The sequence below is a fragment of the Dama dama genome, chromosome 32 (genome assembly GCF_033118175.1).
Source record: "Dama dama isolate Ldn47 chromosome 32, ASM3311817v1, whole genome shotgun sequence".
Classification (NCBI taxonomy): domain Eukaryota; kingdom Metazoa; phylum Chordata; class Mammalia; order Artiodactyla; family Cervidae; genus Dama; species Dama dama.
The window spans coordinates 22061980-22085583 of NC_083712.1; the positions used below are offsets into that span (position 1 = coordinate 22061980).

A 23604-nucleotide genomic window follows, 5' to 3' on the forward strand; every position below is an offset into this window, starting at 1 on the left:
AAGCTGCCCAAAATGTTGTGGACATTTCTTTTTCAGTTTGCTGAATAGAAATTTGTTTTTCATAAAACTTAAAGTCTCTATCTATCTCTGGATTCTTAAAGTAGAGGAAATAGGGAACTGATGCCAAGACTGATGGTGAATTTTGGGTTGAAATGGAAACTTACACGATGCCACTCCCGCACTTGTCACAGAATGGCATCTTCTGTGTGCCGCCAGCACCGCCATGTACTTTTGTAACTGGAGCCCTCACACTCCGAGTTCCCGCAGGACGGTCATCTGAAAAACAAAGTGCTTCCATTTATGGCCAGGGAGCAGCTGGCTATGGTTTATACTTGGCTTCTATTTTAAGGTGTGCACTTTAACCTGAGGAATTCTTAGCTGTACCCACAATATCATTTGGAAAGAACCAGGATTTGTTCAAGCATAATTTATTCTGAAACAGGACCTCATGAAATGAAATTAGTTAAAAACTGTTGTTGTTCTAGGGAGCTGTTACAAAATGCTCAAAGGAACAGAACATTTTGCATCTTTCTTTTTTAAATTGTGGTAAAGTATAGATGGCATATTAAAAAGCAGAGACACTACTTTGCCAACAAAGGTCCGTCTAGTCATGGTTTTTCCAGTGGTCATGTATGGATGTGAGAGTTGGACTGTGAAGAAAGCTGAGCGCTAAAAAACTGATGCTTTTGAACTGTGGTGTTGGAGAAGACTCTTGAGAGTCCCTTGGACTGCAAGGAGATCCAACCAGTCCATCCTAAAGGAGATCAGTCCTGGGTGTTCATTGGAAGGACTGATGTTGAAGCTGAAACTCCAGTACTTTGGCCACCTCATGCGAAGAGTTGACTCATTGGAAAAGACCCTGATGCTGGGAGGGATTGGGGGCAGGAGGAGAAGGGGACGACAGAGGATGAGATGGCTGGATGGCATCACCGACTCGATAGACATGAGTTTGAGTAAACTCCGGGAGTTTGTGATGGACAGGTAGGCCTGGCGTGCTGTGATTCATGGGGTCGCAAAGAGTCAGACACAACTGAGCGACTGAACTGAACTGATACATGGCATAAAATGGACCATCTTCGCCATTTTAAGTGTGTAATTCACTAGCATTAAGTATGATCACAATTTTGTGCAACCGTCACTGATACCTATTTCTAGAACTTTTTCATCATCTAAAACAGAAACTCTGTAACCAGGAAACATTAACTCTGTATTTCATTCTCCTTCTAGACCCCAGTGATCTCTATTATACTTTCTGTCACTATGACTGGACTATTCTAATGTCCTCATATAAATGGAATCATGCAATATCTGTCCCTATGTCTCTGATTTATTTCATTTAGCAGAATGTTTTCAAGGTTCATCCATGTTGCAGCATATATCAGAATTTTCATTCCCTTTTAAGGCTGAATAATAGTGTACTTTATGGATATATACCACATTGTGTTTTTCCACTCATGTGTGAATAGACATTTAGGTTGTTCCCAACTTTTGGCTGTTGTGAATAATGCTTCTGTGGACGCTGGTGCATAAGTATTGGTTTGAGTCCCTGCTTTCAGTTCTTCTGAGTATACATCTAGGAGCGGAATTGCAGGATCCCGCGGTAATTATACATTTCACTTTTTGAGGAACCACCATACTGTTTTTCCCAGTGGCTGTACCATTTCACATTCCCCATCAGCAGTTCACAAGGGTCCCCATTTCTCCACATCCTCATCAACACTTATTTTCCTTTTTTTTGGTAATAGCTATATTAATGGGGCATTTTTGCATTTCTGTGCAACTTCTGAAGGACAGTATATATCTTTTGGACATGGAAAATCATTGGCAAGAGTATGAACTCTGAAGACTTCAGGAGTGGGCTGGAGACCCAACTCTGTTTCTTACTGGCTGTGTGGCTTTGTGCAAATCCACTCTCTCTATGCCTCATTTTCTCTTTTGTTAAATAGGGAAAATAACAGCTCCTACTTCACTGAGTTATTGTGAGGATTAAATAATCACATGTGCAAAGCAGCTCAGCACAGGATTTGGGACATAGTGAGTGTTCATTCCAGTGTTATCTAAAAAATTTGATGGTTATGATACCCTGAGATATGGGGGAGGCTGAGAAATCTTGCAGTATTTTATGATTGTTAAGTTGAACTAGCCCTTGACTACTGAGATAGGATTTATCTTTGATGCTCTTTTACCATCAAGTTGGTGGCTACTTAAATATGTTCTGGATGTTCTCTTCCTAAACCAAACAACACCAAATCCTTTTCAGCAAAGAGTCATTTGATGACTGATGAAAATCTGTTGTTAGACTCTCATTCCCATTATGCTTGCTGCCCTCCCCTCCCTCCCCTGACCCTTGGAATAACCTCTGTCAACAACGTCTCAGCAGACATTCACGGACTGCTCACCAGGGCCGTCGTTCACTAGCTCCTGGAGCACCCTGAAGGAGCCTGACTGGCGAGGCTGGGTCGGTTCATTCCGATTGTCGTGGAGCATCCGGTACACATCCGACTCGGGGGGCACGGAGGCCGTGGGTTCACTGGAACAACATGGCGGGCGAAGCCGCGTCAGGAGCGTGTGTATGTGCAGGAAGACAAGATATCAATAAGCAGTGACTACTGTATTTACAGCAACTCCCGAACAGAGATTCAGTGTTCTCAAGTTAATCTCTGTGATGGTTAAGTATAATGTGAATCCACACGGGTTGCCTTAAAAATATCATTGATTAACCTGGGGGGTCACTCCAGCACTTCTCCATGTGGAAGAATCCTTTGGAGGGCAACTGAAACGTTGTTAGGAAATAGTAATTTTAAAAATAATGCGTGCGTCTGATGGATATATAATTATAATGTGAACAAAATTAACCTTCTGGAAATAAAAGACCACATACGTGTGATAGAAAGTGCATGAGTGAGCCCAGTTTATCTCAGTCATAAATATGTTAATAAAATTCAGATTCATTTTTTATATTAAACCAAAAGTGTATGGTTTAATTTTGTTAACGCCTGAATCAAGGTAATATTTTGCCTGTAAATCGAAGAATTCAACTTGTCAGTGTTTGAAAGCACATAATATAATGACTTTCACATAGAAGTCAGTTGTATAGGCTACTAAATAGCTACATTATAATTCATTTACAAAAATGATAGATGATTTAATAAACTTTCTACAAATATATTCATGATGAACAGTAAAAAATGCCACAATAAAAATACATATCAGGCACTGTAATGTTTTACTATTTTTGTCATTTAATTGCATTATCTAGAAAAGGTAGTTGCTATTTGCACACATTTTTATTACCTATATCATATTTGGAAATAATCATCTTACCTATCTGAAACTCCTTGCAAATGGCTTTGAAATACATTATGCTATTATTATCTCATTGTATTCATCCCAAGGGCTATCTTTGGGATATTCTTACAGAGCACTTGTAAGCATTATAATACTTTATAATGGTTGTATAATATTGAAAGAAGTAATAAGGCTTTATCTTCTAATAAATCTTTTTAATTGAAAAGTACTTTGAACAAATATGCATAATAAAGAAGAAATTAGTCAAAATAGAGACCAATGGAAATTAGATATCTACATTAGTAGCTTGAGATATTCACTTACAAACCCTTATTCATGGCAAAAATATTAAATGGAAAAATAATTAACTCTTCCACAAGATGCCATTAGAAGAGACAAAAGGTATCATTTCTGTTAAAATTTCTCTAAACCTCCCATCCCTTCCCCGGTTTTTGACACCCAAAGAAGAAACACAGTATCCCAGATTAGAAATCACTTTTGAGAAATACTGTACCAGACATTTATAAAGTACATTGTAGTTTTTCAAAAGACATGTACATTTCGTCCTGCCATGATTTCATTTTATTGCTGTCACATAAAACTCTGCTTGGTTAATTTCTCAAATCGCCATTATCATTAGGCCTAGATATCTGCAATAAACCCTTGGTATTATTTTTTTTCTTGAAAGCTTTCTTTCAATTAAGACAATGCTACAAGATAGCAGTAAAGTCAACATTGCCCATGTGTTTAGTTAACATGCCCATGATTCAAAAAGACTCTTATTACCTCATCGAGGGTGTTTCCCCTAGAGCTGTTGAAACCTGACCCTGAAGTGTTTCCATAATATTGTCATCTGAGTACAACTGCATGGGTGTATTAAATTGAGCATGTACAATCTTCACACCAGGAAGTTCCATTTCCAAAGGAATGTTAGGGGCCATCTTAGCAGCAACTTTCAAGTCACCTGGGCAAATAGTACTAAGAGTGCTGACAGAGGAAGGGGTGCTACGTCCGCTGCCACCTTCAACACCGGACGGAGTGCTGCATCCGCTGTGTTAATGACCACGCCACACAGAAGACGACACGGGAACCAGCAAATCCAGACAGGGGGACACAGAGAACAAGTACAGAGGGGTTAAAAGGAAGAGGTGAATTAAATCAGATGGAAAAGAAGTGTCTGTTTCTGGCTAGAATTTGTTTTAGAAAGGGAACACTTGTAAAAATTCACGATCGAAAAAAGTTTCACAGGATTAAAAGATACCGGTGATACTGCATTTTTTGGCTCCGCTGTACTATAAAATATGCTCTGCTAGGTGAACGCTTCATGGGAAAAGGGTTGTGTATACATAAAGTGGCTCAGGGGAATTGCATTAGCTGGAATCCTTCTACATTTCTGAGCTGCAGTATTTAAAATCAAAATATTAATGAATGATCCTACACAAATAGGAATATGAATATGCAGCATGAAGATCCAATCAAATATTTAGGCTAAACATTGCAAAGTAAGTATTTTCAGAAATATAGTTTGGCTTAAGTCAAAGTAATTGGCAACTTGAGGTTATGTGATAAAGATTCTGTTTTATGACTTTTTATAAATGTTTTGTTACTATTTTAACTTTTTCTATTTAATTCTCTAATTTTGTGAAGACTACACTTTAAGAAATTGTTTGGTGACTTAATATAGGTCCTAGAAATAGCCAATAAATGCTTGTCACCTTGAAATTAATAATTAGAGAGCAAATAAAGTGATCTCAGACTCTTTGGATGCAACTTAGGGCTAAGATATGTATATATATTTAATACATAGCTATTTCTTGCAAAATTTTGAAAGCACATATATATTTTCATGCATATTTTTCATTTCCTTTTAAAGTCAAGTTAAAGGAACTTACTAAAACATCAGAAAGGCCAGTCATGCAATTTTAAGAACTACAGAAGTTTCATATTCTCCATGAATAGAATTCTCTACAGATATGAGGTTAGTCATAACTGACATGCTGATGATTAAAAGTCATTTTTCTACATGCATTTTAAATGCAGCATGACAAATGCATTTTTTTGATAAGTGGCATTTTTTTTAAAGCATAGTCATTTAAGATAAAGCCAAAGGAAATATTAGTATTGATGTAAGCTTCTATCATGTCTGCAAGTTAGTGTTGCTGTAAACTCAAGGCAGAGAACAGTTTATATGGTGTGTTTATCTTAAAGTCAGTGTTCCCTTAGGGCTCAAGTATGGTCCCTGCCTGCATTTACTCTCTAGGACTGTTAATGTCAACCTCAGACCCATACAGAGAGCAAAAACTGCAAATCCAATATGTTGAGGATTGATTTTGTTGGCTTCATCAATGCTGCAGCCTGGTTAGTCTGGGCAACCCATGTCGCTAAATAAATTACAAAAAAAATTTTTTTGTGTTGTGTTATCCAGTTTGACCTTCACAGACTAAACGAAGCAGGTAAATATGAACATGCTCCTTCACTTCCTGGCTGTTGAGAACCTGTTTGAAACTCAGTAAACTGGTTGATCACACACAGAAATATCAAGTGGTTTATTCACCATTTTCATAGGCGTAACACTATACTGGTTGCTGAAATAGACTTCAGTTGGTAAAAGAGTAGAAATGAAATTTCAGTTAGAGTGCAGTTCAGTCAGGATCATATTGATTTGACCTCAGTATAATGAAGTTTATTAAATTGTAATTTAGGGATTTGAGACACTGAATTTCAATACTGGGAGACTGGGGCTTAAAATAGTGAACCTTTTCCACAAGCATTTTATAACTACTCTGACCTTACTGTGTGCCAGGCATGGTGCTACACAGTGGAGATGTAAACTATGGCTAACTTGGAGCTTACAGATATAACTTATTTTACAGTTGTAATTAATATTATTTTTCCCTTCTTAAGAGTGTTCTTATATACATGCATGTCTATGTATATAATTTTGTTTAAGCAGAGATTGTGTCTTCTATTTCCTAGTTTCTTAATCATTCTATTTAAGGGCCCGTGTCAAGCTATTCACATAGGAAATAAAATCTAAGCAGATGACAATTATCTTTTCATACATTTCTGACATAATTTTAAACAAGCTCTTGAATTGATGCTTAAAAAAGAGTTTTCATGGACTCCAGTCACTGTGGAGATGATCATGGGTCAGCATGACCTATTCCTGTGACTTGGAAAGGTAGATACTGCTGAAATTTCATGACATTGAGCTATTGACTTGGCAACCTGTAAGGCTGATGATACACTCAATTACTTTCATACAACTGGATAGATCATTAGACACAGAACTCATTTCCCTGCTGTGTATATGGACTTTTGGGGACATGCTTCTGGAAGCAGCTTGTCCAAAAACCACTAACTGGATTGTATTTTATCACTTGGATCTATAAAATGCCTTGTATGTATTTTTAATGATAGTTTTGGCTTTAAACATTTACATATTTTCATGTGAAAACACTGGTCTTTTAATATGGGTCAGTTACGATGAAACCATTAAAAGAACCCTAACTAGTATTAAGACCCAGGGAGATGACTATATTAGTATCTCCAACTTATGTCTGATTCAAAAGTTGTTTATTAACGGTGTAGTTATTGCTTGGTAAGTAGCCACTCAAAATTCCATCTTGATGAAGAATTATTTGGTAAGAACAAGAAATTCAGAAGCTAGATAAAATAGTGAGGGGCCACAGGAAGACCAGGAGGATAACAGAAGCATTTTTAGAATTTTTTAAGGTTTGTTTACTGGTACCTGTTTTTTAAGCAAATCCTTTCATCTCTGTTTTTCCTCTCCCCTCCTCCAAATTTAGCTAGATTGAAAGGCACCTTACAGTGAAAAAATTATGAGTAGCTTGTCATTATCACCATGTTTGAATTAAATGAAAATATAAAAGAATCTCTGACTTACCCTGAATTTTGCTATTAAATGTTATTGGTCTTTAGCAGAAGCAAGATCTGTGTTACTCTAATGTATCATTTTACTCAAGCCTCGAGGAGTTCTATAGCTCATGTTAGTGAGCTTACATTTATGTTAACCTCAAAAGAATGCAAGTATATCTGTTTTACTATGCTTCTTTAGGAAGATGTATGTATATATTCCATAGTAAAAGAGCATTTTAACTTTTAATCCAATTTTTTTATGTTATTGAGAGTGGGGTTGGAAAACTGTTGAATGTGGGGAAATAGAGAAGGATGTAAAGGAGAATGAAATATGAAGGAGGAAAAAACTGAAAGAAGCCAAAAAGGATTGTTCAAAAGTTGCCAGTATGCAGGAGGAATAACAGCTCCTGATTCTTCTTGCTACTCAGGAAGTCTAATTAGGTACTCTTGAGATTTTGTTCCTTTATCTAATGAACATTTGCTGAGCATTTACTGTCCTAGGCTCATTTCTTGGTAGCGGAGATATAATATGTTTACATTCTAGTGGGGTCAGATGTCTTTGGTAGTCATTGTCTTATTATTAATAGCATCTTTCTCCGGCTCTTTTACTCCATTTCCTCTTTCTGAGTCTGATATCACAAAATTGGCTTACTTTGAGGTCATTTTCTGGCCCTGACTCTAGCTCATGGAAAAGTCTGCACATGGAAATCATATATCAAGTGATGACTGACCATCCATGGCAAGCAGCATAAACTCAGATGTCTCCAGGGGCCAGGAGGGTCACACATATATGAAAACGGGCCAGGTGTCATACGCTTGGAAGTTAAGGGCATTTTGCCAAGATTTGGAGAGTAGATGTTCCATCTTAAGGCACTGACCTAAATTCCGTATTTTTAAACAACGGGAGGGTTAAAGAAAACATCGTCTGTGAATTGACTCCACCTACGGACCACCAGTTGGGACACTTGATGTAGATTATTGATCACTGATCTGTTAGGGTTGATCCAGCCTAGCCCTCACTTCCTTCCTCTGGGCTGGTTGATGGAGTTGAGGTCAGAGGAATGGGTTTGACGTTTCCTAAAGTCACTGTTTCCTGATGTGGCAATATAGGGCATTCATTTCTTTCCTCGTAGGTTGGAATTTAATTTCTAAAGAAGATTTTAAAAGGATCGTCTGATGATGATCTGTTTCTCTGACAGACAAGACGAGATTTTGCTTATTATTATTCCAGTCTATGCAGTTATCCATGAGGGTTACCCAGTTACTCCCTCCCTCCTAACCCTCTCTTTATACTTATTTTCCCCAAGTGGAAAAATTCCAAGTGGCCTCTCTTCCTTTGCAAGTATCCATGTATATGTGTGTTAGTCTCTCAGTTGTGTCCAACTCTGAGACACCACGGAATGTGGCCTGCCAGGCTCCTCTGTCCATGGAATTCTCCAGGCAAGAATACTGGAGTGGGCGGCCATGCCCTTCTCCAGGGGGATCTTCCCAACCCAGGGATCAATCCCAGGTCTCCTGCATTGCAGGCAAGTTCTTTACCATCTGAGCCACCAGGGAAGCCACACAAGTATCCATGTGTGAAAGTTGCTCAGTTGTGTCCGACTCTCTGTGACCCCATAGACTACAGCCCGCCAGGCTCCTTTGTTCATGGAATTCTCCAGGCCAGAATACTGGAATGGGTAGCCGTTCCCTCCTCCAACGGATCTTCCCAACTCAGGGATTGAACCCAGGTCTCCAGCATTGCAGAGATGGTCTCATTACCATCTGAGCCATCAGGGAAGACCAAGAATAGTGGGGTGGGTAGCTTATCCCTTCTCCAGGGGATCTTCCCGACCCAGGGACCGAACCCAGGTCTCCTGCATTGCAGGGAGGTTCTTTACCGGCTGAGCCACCAGGGAAGCCACACAAGTATCCATAAGAATGCAAATTTATTTTTATGTAAGAGTTAGAATGAGTGGGATGACCCAGCGGGCTCTGATGACACAGTGAGAAATGAGGTGTTGAGATGGGATGAATGGAGTCCGTCAAACACAGAAAGCTGCACCAGCCTTTCCACGTTTGCCTCACCTGCTACCTTAACTCCTGACTGGGGGCTGGTTTTCATGTTTGTTCCTGCTGACTGGGCCATCCTGTCCTGGGACAGGGTATGTCTGCTAACCTCAGAGGTCACTGTGTTCTGGATGGGATTCTCAGAGCAGCAGGGGTATCAGTTATAAATACACACAGCGATTGCATAATATTTCACAGCTCTACAATCTTGTCAATATTTACTCTCAGAAATGGAGGTTAGTTGGCTGCTAGTCTCCGCTAGGTAGAATTTGTTTCTTTTGCTTTTGCAGTAAGCTTCAAAAAAGAGAAAAGTCACTCCAAACACCTAAGAGTTATGTATCTTGGTGATTAGTAGGATTTATTAAAGAGGCATGCACTCCAAACTTCACCATCTTAAAGCTTATGACCTGCTTCGGCCTGGGATTATGAAAGGTTTGGGCCGAACATTGTGCTTGTGTTCAAAGTAGTTCACATCCTGTAAAAACAAAGGGTTAGAAAGCCCCTCAGTGGAGGATTAATAGATATATATATATTTTTAGACAAAATTAAATGCACAATAACTGTACAGAAAGGATTATTTATCACCAGATATTGACATGACTAAGAAGGGTGATGATGGAGCCAGAGCGATTTCTTCCTCTCAACCATCTATTCACTAAATGTTCAGGAACTGGCAGACTGGACCCTAGAACCATGTTCTAGATGCTTGTCTTTAAAAGAAAAATCTGATCCGTGCCTTCAGGAAAGTAAAAATCAAACAGCAAGAGCTGGACTTTCAAAAGGAAAAGAAGCCTTACTATCACCATTGAGAACATGGCAGCCAGAAACCAAGTGGAATACTTACTTTTGAGGTGAACTAGGAATGAGCCCCCGCAGCTGCCCGTGAAGCGCATCTTGTATATTGCTGGTTGAATAGAGCCCAATGGGTGAGTTATAGGAAGCGCTCACTACCTGTCTTTTGTCATCAATGTTTGCTGCTGCAACAAAAGGCTGGGCCCTTCTGTTATGCGCGGCACCAATGGGTTTGAACTCCTGTACAATGGCAGACAGAATACACAAAGCCACAGAACGCACAACAAAGCCGTTAGCGCGCAAACCAACAGCATCGCTCTTGTTAATCAAGGCTTCTTTATCCACTACGAGATTAACGGCAGGGTTAAAGGAGGACTACACTTGCCATGAGCTTCATATGTGCTGTGAACGTCACCATATGCTAAGTGCAAAGAAACTGATATTATTTGAAGTATAAAATAATGCGAATATTGAACCATTTGTCTGCTCGCTATTGACTTCATCTAAGAAAGTCTCATAGGACTCATTTCAATCCAGAAATTTTGTCTCAAAAATGAGATCTGGGGCTTAGAGAAATGATTCTACATAACATTTTCTTAAGTAGAACTTAGATAAGATTGCTCTTAACATTTCCACCATTTTAGGAAATGGGAGACTAATGCAATCAGAAAGGGAGTGAGCATTTATGAATAACTGTCCTGCATCATTTTAACTAATCAAGTCTTTTTTCTTAATTCCTACAACAAACAAAATTCTTAATTTGCATTAAGATATAACCTTAAATTTGAAAAAATGATAGAAATTAAAGGACTTCCATTATGAAAGCAAGAAAAACATTATAGAAAACTCTCCCTTTTTATTGTGCTGATTTCATGTTGTGGGTTCATGTTTACTTTAGTTGAAGAAAGACTTAAGTCAGCAATTCAAAGACAGTGAATGTAGGTGATTTACAGAAGCATTTTTACTTTATTGCTCAGGGAAAAGGAACAAACTTCCATCCAAAACTCTTAGTTTGAAACATGCCTGAATGATCTGAAACTCTGTTATTATCTTTCAAGGTAGGAATCAAGTTTTCCAATTTTTATAAAGATTGATAATTTTGTCAAGTCATTAAACTTTTTCTTCTTCAAAGCAACAGAAGAAAACCAAAACAAATGCTAAAATACAAACAAGCTGATTCTCTTTCAAACCTTCTCATTTGGCAGAATTAGTTAAGATCAGTCTTTACATTATTTTCACTCACACATTCACATCAGCCTCCTTTCCTCTTGTGACTTCACTACCAGTGTTTCACAGAGATCTCAAATAGTACAAACATTTATGATTACTTGAAATGTTAGTGGAGACTATTTTGATTTAAAAACCAAAAACATCTAGTAATATTCTTGTGTCATTTTTCCCTTCTGATTATAGATGAGTAAGATGTGGGAGTGTGCTTTTTAGAAAAAAGCTTGTGTTCCTTTCTTAGGGGGTGCAACTACAGTTTTGCATGGATTTCAGGGAATGCCAACAACTTACTTTAGGGACCCAACCAGAACAATGCTTCTTCTTGGTTCTCTTGAGCAGGCAGTCATCACATACACTCCCTGTTCTCCCATTTAGGCCTATTGGAAAAAGCCCACTTACAAAGTCGCTATGACAAGGCAAATGGGGTGCAGCTTCAAATACTAGCCCTAACAGAGTCTTTGACTCCAACTGCCCCAAGTCTCATGGTACCTGAAAATCTGTAATGTGGTGAATAGGAGCTTTTCTCTCAACTACTTTGGACAGCATATTTTAATAGCCTCCTGAACTTGAAAAGAAGGTCTGTGATTCTATAGTATGATTGACTTGACTCATATCTTATTGGTTCAATCTTTAATCTCCAGGCTCACTGCCTAGGAGTTGGTTGAGTGACAATGTCGTTGCTGATATGAGAGAGCAGCATTATTGAAACAATTAAATATGGCTTTAGAAAAGTGCTGAATCCCAGAACATGTGAAAATGTGTGCAAAGATTAATATAGTGGTACCATCTGATTGCTTTGACTGATTTAATAATGAATTTGGATTGGCTGTCTTTTATGATTAACCATTATGATTAGCTGTTATTATGGCATGAAAAAAAGTAAATGGGAAATAATGGTAAATAATGACAATGGACATGATTCAAGCCTTTGTTACTTTGGATATGAAAGAAGACAGAAGGCTAATTGCCTAATTTAGTTTTGGTGTATTGTAAATCTTTCAGGTTAATTAAAAGAGTGTATAAAGAAGTACTGAAGGACTCAAGCTTTGTGGAATTTAGCTTTTTTTTTTAAAGTGAGAGTGATATGCCTGAAAGATCTTGGTATGTAATACTGATTTTACAAAAATTAGATAACATAATGTGATGGCTTTATGAGGAAAAAAAATCTCTACCCTTATTTCTTCTTAGTCTTAAAATGATAAACAAACATGGATGGCAATTGTCCTATAAATGAGGCATCTTCTCTGAAAATATTTGTGCAATAATAGCCCGTAGTAGTACTTCAAAAAGCAGCACATAAGTTAATTAGCTCCAACCTTTTTTTTTGCTATTTTTGGTTTTAGTTATATATTGCAAATGTCGCAAAAGTGTAATTTGTTAAAATGAAACAATAAAACCCTCTCTTTTTTTACTCAGATCCTAAAATGAAGTGTTTCTAATACAGGCTTCAAACATTTGTATTCAGGCTTTGCAAAGCATTAGTTTATGGGCTGCTAGAGTTATTCCAAAAAAGCACAGTGAAGTGTATATACTAAAGGTAAACAAAAAATTTAAATATGGCACAGAGAGGCAACATTCCATCCAAGTCTTACATCACTGTTGATGGTCAAACAGAATCAAAAGACAAGACCAATTAGAAGCTTGCTATTCTACTTTAATTCCTTTTTATATTTTCCTGGAAAATCATTAGTAATGAAAAAAGACTGTAAAAATTTTATCTAAATTTTAACTGATAAAATTTTATCAGTTTATTTTATTTTGTTTATTTATTAATATTTATATTTATTTATTCAGTTTATTTATTTTAAAATAAAAATTTTAACTGATAAAAAATTTTATCAGTTAATATAGTCCAGCTCTTGTGTTTCTTCTACCCAGACAAAAGCATCTAAATGATTCTTATCTCTTAGGAACTCAATAAGTAATTATTATGATTAATCAGATTTTTCAATATTAAATGGTAGGATCTCATATTAAAGAATAATATTTTGAATTAATGAAATGCTAGAGTTGCCAGAGTTAAAGCTAAGTAACTTAACAGAGATCTGCTGACACTGGGAGAATGCAGCTCTTGTCAGCAATCTCCCCAGTCCTTGAAATGACCTCAGAGATGTTGTCATTCAAAGAGAGTTCACCTTTCCGTTTCTTACTTGAATAAATATTTGGTCTGAGAACTGAGGCAATAACCAGCTTTGACACAACATATCTGATACATGTGTGACAGTATGCAGAGCTACTTATAAGAAAAAACGGTGGCAAAATTAGGAAACAAACAATATCAAGTGCTCAAATCAAGGTACACTTGGTAAATGATTATATTTTATCATGGTTGAAATTGATCAACAATCCTTGTCCCATTCTCATGCTCACCCTTTAAATGAAAAACAAAACCACTCATATTTTTACTTCAGTGATCTGTTTCAAGTGTTCTCCCATAAGTCAGTGGGGAGGAGTTTGGGGAAATGAGGATTTTATGAAAACTTGTTTTGGGCAGGCTGCCGTCCAGTTATCAAAACATTGCAGAATAAAGTTATTTCATGAAAATATGACAGCTTCAAGCCTACTTTAAGCCTACTTTTGTACCCTACTTGACTGTGCAGATAGTATGTTTTTATTGTCAAACCTTTTATGGAAAGGATGCAGTCTTTTCTCATTTAGAAAACAGCATTTTTATTTCTGAAAAGCATCTTTCCTGTCTTGTGATAACTACATTATAATTTTGAATAGTTCAGCTAACATTAAACAAAGATGAGGGTAATGCCTTATTGGAGAATGTAACCTTTGAAGAAGGACAAAGAACTCTAACACATACCTTTTGTCTTTTTCTATGCTTTATATATAAAAATGCACCCATCTGCTCATAGGCATGTTCAGGATTGTCTAGAAGGAGTTTATCCACTGGCCAGGGGTTGACCTAAACAACCTCTAAGGCTTCTTTTAAGCCTAAGATTGAAGTCTAAATTCATAAAATCAAAATTTAGCTATTTAATAATAGCATGGAAAAATGAAAAAATCTAGATATTAAAATTTATTATCATTTATTACTATAACTGTGTAAGAAAAAGTCCCCAAAGCTTAAGCCTATTCCTAGGGGAAAAAGCTGGAAAAAAAAATACACTAACATTTTATTATTTGTGGCTGCACTTGCATGGTAGGGTGTCATGGTTCCCCCCCCCCAACCCAGTTAATATATATTGCCTTTAAAATGAAAAATAGTGTTTTAGTTTAATAGCAAAGGTCACATAACTTACAACAGAAGTTTGACTTGGGTTGAGAAACAAGAACTCAACTATTATATCACTCAAACGCAACTTTTTACCATTCATATACAATGGCATTTTAAAGACTTACTGGCATTTGTTTTTCAGACTGACACACCTTTGTTGTTCAGAAGGGGTTGCTTTATATGTAGAGTTCTCATTTGGGTAAAGAAAAGATATCTGTTTCAAGATATTTCTTTGCATAGCTTTGTGTTAATTAAAAAAAAAGAATACAAACATAAGCACAGTTTAGCCAGTTCTTCAGTCTCAGTCTACAAGTTAAGTTCACTGTTTGATATTTATTGCTACATTTTGTTCCAGTTTGTGCCATGGAATTTTCAGATAGCAGAGGTTATGCTGAAATTTAGCTATATTTTGTAGGGAAGGTCTTTCCTGAAGTGCCAAGTTATGCAGAAATCTGGCTGAGGGTCATAAGGAGTAGGAATATTTTGGTCCTTTAGGGGAAGAACAGAAATGGTCCTTATCTCTGAGCCCTTCAAACACCAGCCTCTTAGAGAGAGGGTGCAAGTAAGAAGTTAGTCATGACTCATTCTAATGGAATGTTCAAAGGCTCCATCTGACTGACTTCTGTAGCCCTTAACTCAGTCTTCACCTTTTTTTTTTTAATAAAAACTATCTCATTCTTTATCTTTTCCCCATGTGTAGTATCATAAATATTTATATTGTCTGACCCCAAAATGCAGGACACATGTGCTAACAAATGATTGACAAGAGGCCAGAGTATTTAACATTTCTATTATCTTTTAAAATTAAGTCTTTGAATAACCATAGTCATAAATTAAAACTCATGGATCTGCAGTAAAGAATAAAGGTCAGACAAGCACCAATTCTGGGGAGATGATAGAGAAACACAGGCTCGCAGCAAGCTCTCAGCTTACCCTGTGCTTAATAAAATCCATACTTGCCGAATCATCCATGTGCCTGAATGGGTGCTCCAACATGATCAGGGATCACTGGGGATTTGGTACTTGGGTCAAACATGTGTAGTTGGTCCCTTATTTTAGTATCGATAAAATTGGGTTTAAAAAATTAGGAGAAATTTTGAATAGAAATGTGCATAAGGGTGCTGTACAATTTTCGACGTGTCCTCTACATGGATCAAGGAAATTCAGAATTCTATCCAGTTTGTCCTAGGGATAATAGGAGATGGGGGTGTCGATATATGTATGTATGTGAGCCTTAAATTTCCTTTTTTGTTTGTTTGTTTTTGTTTTTTAAAGCACCACATACTCTGTTTTCCTGTGTTGCCTCTAAGTGATGAGTTGATGAGGGTTGGAGGAAGCGGGTGGGTTTGGGCATTACTGCCAAGGGCTGTCCACAAGTGACCGCTCTGCCTGGAGGACTTTGCTCTCATTCCTTCTTCCAACCTTTCCTTTTATCAAAGAAGATGTTGATGACAGGTGTTATTCACTCACCCACCTCTGACGCCAGGCTAAGCCACCATCAGCCTCTGTCACATAGGCAGCCTCCTATCTCACTGTCAGGAAAGGCCAGGAGACCTTCTGATCGCAGCCTGGCAGAGGGGGTGACACACCCAGTAATAATGAGAGCGCCCACTTAACTGAATATCTCTAAGAGCAATTCGATATGCCAAGTTATTTTTCTATCTTATTTTATTTCAATCTTTGGAAGCCCTATGAGACACAGGTAATATGTACTCTCCATGTATTTTACCAAGAATAAAATGAATGGGGGCTTAGGCCCCCAAGTGGAAAACATGAGGGACAAATTCAGGAGTTGATGATCCTGAAAATGGAAACCTTGCTGAAGCATAAATTATAAACATATTTTCAGTTCATTTTCATTAGATATAATCAGTTTAGTAGTGATACTTGTTTAAAAGGGAATATTCAAATTATGTTCTGTCTGTCTCTCTAAATGTGGGGAACATCTAACCAAGTGGAGGTTCCTTTTCTTGATTACACTGTCCACACAGCACAACTGGGGGTCAGTTTAATTTCAGGGTTTTTTTTTTTTTTTGAGATTTTGAAAGTAGACAGTCAGCTAAGCATCAGATTATTAGATTAATTTAGCTCATTAGAGTTGCCTGAAGGGAAAATCCTTTATCTTTTGTAATTCAGCTGCATAGGCAGAATATCATTGTGATTACATAATGCAAAACTCTCTTCCTAGAGTAAACTTAATTATAGAATGCCTGAACTGATAATTAAAGAAGGATGTAACCTAAGAGCTGGGTGAAGACCTTGAGGAATTGAAGGTCACAATAACTATTAGATTAGAGACACCTGTTTCAAATGGTCGACCCTGTTTTTGTTTTGCTCTGTTTTAACATCTTAAATTTCTTGGGTTACCTCATGGTCATTTGGCAGATGTCCATCATGAAAAATGAAAAAATAAGCAGACTGTACATCGATATAGACTCTTTTTCCCTAATGAAAACATATTTGTCTTTTAACAAGATATTTACCTAAGAATACTTCTCTTCATAATGTGAACATCATTTAACTCCAAAATTCATACCTGTGGTTCTGATTCTAAGTTGATTTTGAAAGGATGAGCCTTTCCATCTTCAGTTACCTGTGGAGACCATAAGCGAGCTTCCGCCCTGTAAATAAAAATAAAATTCATAAACCCAAATTCTAATGGGACTTCTAGTTTTAATACACTTTAATTTCCTGCATTTGTGAACCCCATAAATCCAACCATGCTGGCTCCCTGATGTTGAATTTCCAGCCTCCATAACCGTGAGAAATAAATATTTGTTGCTTAAGCCAACCAGTCTATGGTGTTCAATTGTAGCAACTTGAACTAAGGCAAGGACACTGTAGAGTTTCTGGAGAAAGTGAGTCTGCCGTGCATGAGGGAAGCATACAGGAGAGGGAGATCCTGGCAACCTGCCCTGCAGATGACCACAGGGCAATCCCCCTGGATCTCCTCAACCTCCCTCCTGTCCCATGTAGGGCACCACAGGAGGCAGTGAATGATGTGCCAGGTGGATTTGCTGCTGGCATCAAGGAAGTGAGCTCCATCCAACTCTTCTCATGTATCTACTCGGGGTCGTGTGGCTTCTACAGAACTATGTGCTTGGCAGGAACACAGGTGATGCAGAGACAGGGACAGAGTCAGTTTCATCCCATGAAATGGCAGACTGGCTGATGGACTGTGTCCTCTGGACCACAGCAGGGAAACTGTGGATACAACAGCAGCAGGATAAACACACATGCTAATCAGGTTAACAAATCATTCTTTTCACAATTCAGTTCCAGATCTCGGGTCTGATGGCAAAAGATCAGGTTTGATTTCCTAATATTGTTTTTGATCAGAAATCTCTCATTGTCTAAAAACCCTTATATGCCCATGTCCTCTCATACCTTGTGAGATTCTTCCGGACTGAATTCAGTACAAAACAGAAAATAGCATAGAGGACATTAGCAACCAGATTTTAATAGGATCACATTTTGGCAAGCAGGAGATTCTTTTTGGAAATTCCATTCCATTCTCTACCATGTTTAGAATAGCAGTGTAGCTAGACATGCTGTTTGGTGTTTATGTGGCCAGTACTATTTTCTCAGTCGACCAACTGGGTTAGTGAAGGGGAAAAAAAATTATTTTAGCCTCTTTCATTATTCTGACATTTCGGAGAATTCTTTTTAGAAATCCTTTGTTAACAGCTACCAGACTGACTTCAGTGAAGGACAGACCAAAGTGGCCAACAAACAAAAAAGCCAGTAAAAATTCTGGGTCCTGCAATAGCCTTCCTCACTGGGAGGATGAAGTCATTTATCATTCTGGTTCAGGTTCTCCTGCAAAACAGATCAAATTTTACCACCATTAATTAAAGATCACCTGTCAATTTTGAGACAGAGCTGGTGTCCTGCTGCCTTAATCCTGTCCTGTGCATCAGCATGAGTCATGGACTCTGTCCCGAAGCCATCAATAGCCAGGATGACATCTCCAGGATACAGGTTGGCAGCGGCCGCCTTGCTTCCTGGAGTGATCTGGAAGAAATCACCGCATAGTTAAAAATCCACACCCTGTGGCATCTTGAGTTTTGTGCCTGACATTTGTACTTCACCTTGGTAACATTCTAAACGCTTCACTGGGCAGGAAATATTGTGCTCAGTTGCTCAGTCCTGTCTGACTCTTTGTGACCCCATGGACTGCAGCCCACCAGGCTCCTTTATCCATGGGATTTCCCAGGCAAGAATACTGGAGTAGGTTGCCATTTCCTCCTCCAGGGGATCTTCCAGACCCAGGAATCAAACCTGAGTCTCCTGCAGATCCTGCATTGGCAGGTGGATTCTTTACCACTGAGCCACCTGGGAAGTCCCCTGCAGAAAATATTATATCTAGCTTAACTCTTAATTGGCCAATTGTATTCTATTTTCCTGTTATGTGAGATAATTCTATTTCTTAGTAACCACATTTTCTCCATTGTGACATTTCCAATTCTCTTTGAAAACATCTTCCATGACTCCCAGTTTGAATCATATTTTTGCTTTAAATAAAAATTTGCTTTCTTAGAGACTTTAGTCAACCCCAACTCTCTATTTGGGAATATAACTTTACTATTAATATATTTGGGGTGCTTTTATATTTGAACTGAAACAGCTTTAGCATTCCTATAATGCACTTGGGTGGGATATAGAAAGCTGGAAAGAGAATCACTCTTGTATTAACAAGAAGCCAGATAATATGCAAAATTATAACTTTTCACAGACTCTTCAGAGAACTGAAGTTGCAGGGCTCCCAACTAGCTTGGAATCTAAGGAAAGATGGGAGTCTCCCAGGAAAGACGAGATGTAAGCATGGGCTTACTTGTACCAGAGCACGAAGGAAGATGGGGCCAAGTGTACGAGCTGTTGAGAAGAATTTAGCTAAAACTGTGAACAAATTGCTAAAGGCCAAGTATGAGTTAAACAGTGAGAGTCTAGAACCCCTGGGAACTACAGACACAAGAGAAGTTTGTATCCACTTACAGTCTCTTCTCCATAAATGAAGACTAGATGGAATAAGTAGAAAACAACTAACAAGATGGCAGCTTTCAATTAAACTGTACCACTGATTACACCGCCATAGCTATTCTTCCAAGGAGCAAGTATAATGATTCTTTTGATTGCTATACCCACTTCCGACTTTTCTGGGTAAATCCAATTGCCAACTAATAGTCCTCACTTGGTGTCACTGAGCTACTTCGCTAGTGTGATCTCACAACGTCCTGCTCCTCTTCATCCACTGCCCTACAGCCAGTCAGATTTCCTTTGAGCTCCTCGGATAAGCCAAGCTTGCACCCTCTTCTGGGCTCTCACGCACTGTTCTTTCTTTCTGAAATGCTCCACATGCTCGTCACCCTGTTGCTCCTTCTCATCCTTTTGGTTTAGGCTTAAACATCCTGAAGACACCTCCGCAGACCTCTGGAGAGTGTCTCCAGCCCCTCTCCATCGTTCTCCACTGTGACGCCCCGTTCTTTCCCTTTATGAACAACTTGTACTTGCATGTTTATCTACTTGTGTATTGTGTCTTCCCAACCTCAAGTTCTTGAGGATGTCTACAATACTATGTATACTCCTAATGCTTCCCAGTGTATACTCAGTGTTCTGAATTGATAAATAATTACTTGAAAGATGAATGAAATGGACATTTAATCAGAGCTTGTGAAACAAAAAGAACTAGTCCTCACACACCCAAAGATGATGGCTATTAATGCCAATCTGTTTTTGCTCCTTTTTCAAGTTCCCACTGGTTAGAGCAGGATAATATGTGGAAAGAAAGAAAAGAAAGATAGCACTGAGTCATGTCCGACTCTTGCGACCTTATGGACTGTAGCCTGCCAGGCTCTTCTGTCTATGGGAGTCTCCAAGCAGTAATACTGGAGTGGGTTGCCATTTCCTTTTCCAGGGAGTTTTCCCTACCCAGGAATCAAACCCAGGTCACCAGCTTCGGAGGCAGATTCTTTACCAGCTGAGCTATGCAGGAAGCCTGGATAATATGTGGAACTTGACTGAAACCTCAAATTGCTCCAGGAATAAATTAGATCATTCCTAATGTTTAACTGAGGATCAGTCATTAAGTCATTTTTTCTCCACTTGCTTCATCTAGTCATCAATTTAATTTAACTTCATGGCTCTAAGAGAGATCCAAGATTCACATAATTGAATGAAGTGAAGTGAAAGTCACTCAGTCATGTCCGACTCTTTGCAATCCCATGGACTATACAGTCCATGGAATTCTCCAGCCCAGAATACTGGAGTAGGTAGCTTTTCCCTTCTCCAGGGGATCGTCCCAACCCAGGGATTGAACCCAGGTCTCCCACATTGCAGGAGGATTCTTTGCCAGCTGAGCTACAAGGGAAGCCCGAGAATACAGGAGTGGGTAGCCTTTCCCTTCTCCAGCGGATCTTCCCAGCCCAGGAATCGAACCAGGGTCTCCTGCATTGCAGGCTGATTCTTTACCAACTGAGCTATGAGGGAAGCCCTGTATAAATGAATAATTCATATAAATTTTATATTCATAAAAAGAAAATAGCAAATTCTCATGTGTCCTAGATCTTCAGTCTCATCAATAAAATGTTTATTGTACTCAGTTCATGCCTCTGATCATCTCACTGTAGCAATCATGATTATTTTCCAGTAGGGACAGATAATGGGGCCCTGGGTGAAGACAACTGGAGATTATTACATCTCAACTTTTGGGAGGCATGCCATTTTTCCATTTAGAAATTCTCCCAGAACACAACTGTTAGAAGAATAAGAGTTTCCATCCCCAGTGTGGCTTGTAGAGATAAAAATAACCTCAAACTTTTAATTTTCTGTAGCTATAGTTCATCAAAATAGTCTATTTTTAAACTTCTAAGACCAGAATGCTTTTCTTTGAGTTAAAACATGAGAAAGCATGGCTCAATGTGTTTGCTTTTAAAGACTCACCTAGCTTTTCTAATATACTTAAATTTGGCTTACATATAATACTCAATATTGGTTTAGAAAAGCCTAACATTATTTCTTAGCTCTGACTCCAGTGCATGTAAACATCTGAGGGTAGGGTTGGTGTATATCTGTCTATATAAATTTTAAACAGAGACATCTGGTGTGCTGAACTTAGATACTGAATATTACTAAACGTGGGCTTCTCCAGTGGCTCAGTAAAGAATCAGCCTGCAATGCAAGAGCTGCAGGAGACGAGGGTTCTATCCCTGGGTAGGGATGATCCTGGAGGAGGGCATGGCAATGCACTCCAGTATTCCTGTCTGGAGAATCCCATGGACAGAGGAGCCTGGTGGGCTACAGTCCATGGGGTCGCACAGAGTCAGATATGACCGAAGTGACTTAGTACACACGCATTACTAAATGTAATTAGCAATGTTAATATGGAAGTTAATAACTATCTTATACTTACCCCAAATATTACATTTACAAAACTCTTTCTAATAACTCTATCATTACAACTCTAAGACAGGCTGGACAAAGGAGGCTGCTTTTTTTCCATCAGAGGAGGTAAAGTGACTAAGGAACCTATGGCTTCTCATTAAGGTGGGAGCCGTGTCACCAGTGGTTTCATTAAGTCGCATAGGAAAGGTGGCTGATGGTGATGTCGGAACCAGAGTCTGACTTTGCATTCAACCTGGACATTGATTTTTGGGACCTCCAAGGTGAGAGTTTATAAGAAAGAAAAAAAGTATGTCAAAGGATGGATGAGAGAGAAGGAAAAAACAGGATCTTCCCTTCTTCCTGGGTCTCAAGTTCAGTGAGGCTAGTGATCAGCAAGTTACCACTAAATTGGTCACTTGGTCACTGGTTTTAGGAAGTTAAATGATCTGTTTAATCACAAGAATCTATTATTTCCCAGCGTCACTTTACATTATTACTTTGCATTTCATTTATGTTACTGCTTATAGTTTAACATTTTCCCAAACTAGGAGAAGAGAGAGGTAAAATGAGGCAAAGAGGTTTTCAGTGGATTATTATTCAGTTTCATTAGTGTCTCAAAAGTCAAAAGCATTCAAGAGATCATTGGAAACAGTACTGCCGCCAGTCACCGAACACATGGTTTCAAACTTGTCTGATTAGAAGAATCACTGGGTGGGGGGGAGGGGGGATCTTTGCTCAACATAAAGATTCCAGTCCAATCCAGAAGCCTAGAATAGTGAAGCAGAAGCTCTAGCAGAGGAACTAGGGAATCTGTGCTTTTAACAAGTCCTTCAGATGACTCCTATTTTTCACATCAATATATTACTTGGGTCTATTTGGAAAAAAAAAAAACTAATTTAAATCACAGGTAAACCACCTATAAGCTCCCGTTAACTGTGGGAGACATGAAGGAAGTCCTTGGCCCTGATGGGATTTTTGTGTTAAGAATAAAAATGACTGGAACAGTTATGGAGCAAGACAAGTGTATACTGAAGGGGTGTGGATCTAAATAGTGAGAAATCCCGTTGTCCAGTTGTTCTCCACTGCCTACAAATAAACTCCAATGCCTGAAAGACCTCCACAGCATCTGGCTGCAATCTACATTTCTAGTTCAATCAGAATCTCTGCAAGTAGCAACTGGTCATGGATATTTTCAAAAGTTATCTGAACAAGTTTAATGTGCAGCCACGTTTGAGAACTGTTATACTATTATATATTACATAATTATAATTGTATTATATATAATATAACATTGTTATACTATTCGTCTTTGTCTTTTTTAAGATAAGAAAATGAATACTCAGAAAGTATAAGAAATGTGCTTAGGGTCACATATCCAATGAAAATTTGAAATTCCTCACGAGTCTGTCTAACTCTGTAGCTCAAGCTCCTCCACTATCCCACAATGCCACTCCTGCAGGTACTCTCTTCTCTGACTCCTCCTATCTCTTTGGTCATACTTCTTTCATGGAATCCTGGACAAGTTGTATCATGGTAGTTTGTGTACATGTCTCTTCTGATACATGAACTTCTCAGAGGGGCAGAAACTCATTAAGTTATAACTGTATCCCCCACAGGGCTTTACACAAACAATACATTTTGCACCTGATAGATACTTGTGGGATGTATGAATGTCAGGAACAGATGAACTTAGTGCTTAGATGTAGACACGTCTCTGTTAGAACAAAATTAAATACAGTCACTTCTCCGAATCCATGGGTTCT

General features: G+C 38.4%; 1 protein-coding gene across 2 annotated transcripts in view; it reads right to left on the reverse strand.

Annotated features, from left to right (window-relative positions):
* The window catches only part of PDLIM3 (PDZ and LIM domain 3), a 30510-nt gene that overhangs the window by 1985 nt on the left and 4921 nt on the right, over positions 1-23604 (reverse strand). Inside the window, exons 2-7 of one of the 2 annotated variants that reach the window (XM_061134476.1) lie at positions 18324-18475; positions 16998-17082; positions 9624-9691; positions 4075-4338; positions 2400-2530; positions 165-276 (exon numbers count right to left, since the gene is read on the reverse strand). In XM_061134476.1, coding sequence (XP_060990459.1) covers positions 165-276; positions 2400-2530; positions 4075-4338; positions 9624-9691; positions 16998-17082; positions 18324-18475 — 812 coding nt within the window. Of the gene's footprint in view, positions 1-164; positions 277-2399; positions 2531-4074; positions 4339-9623; positions 9692-10060; positions 10249-16997; positions 17083-18323; positions 18476-23604 lie in introns of both variants that reach the window. The other variant, XM_061134475.1, reaches the window with a different exon arrangement.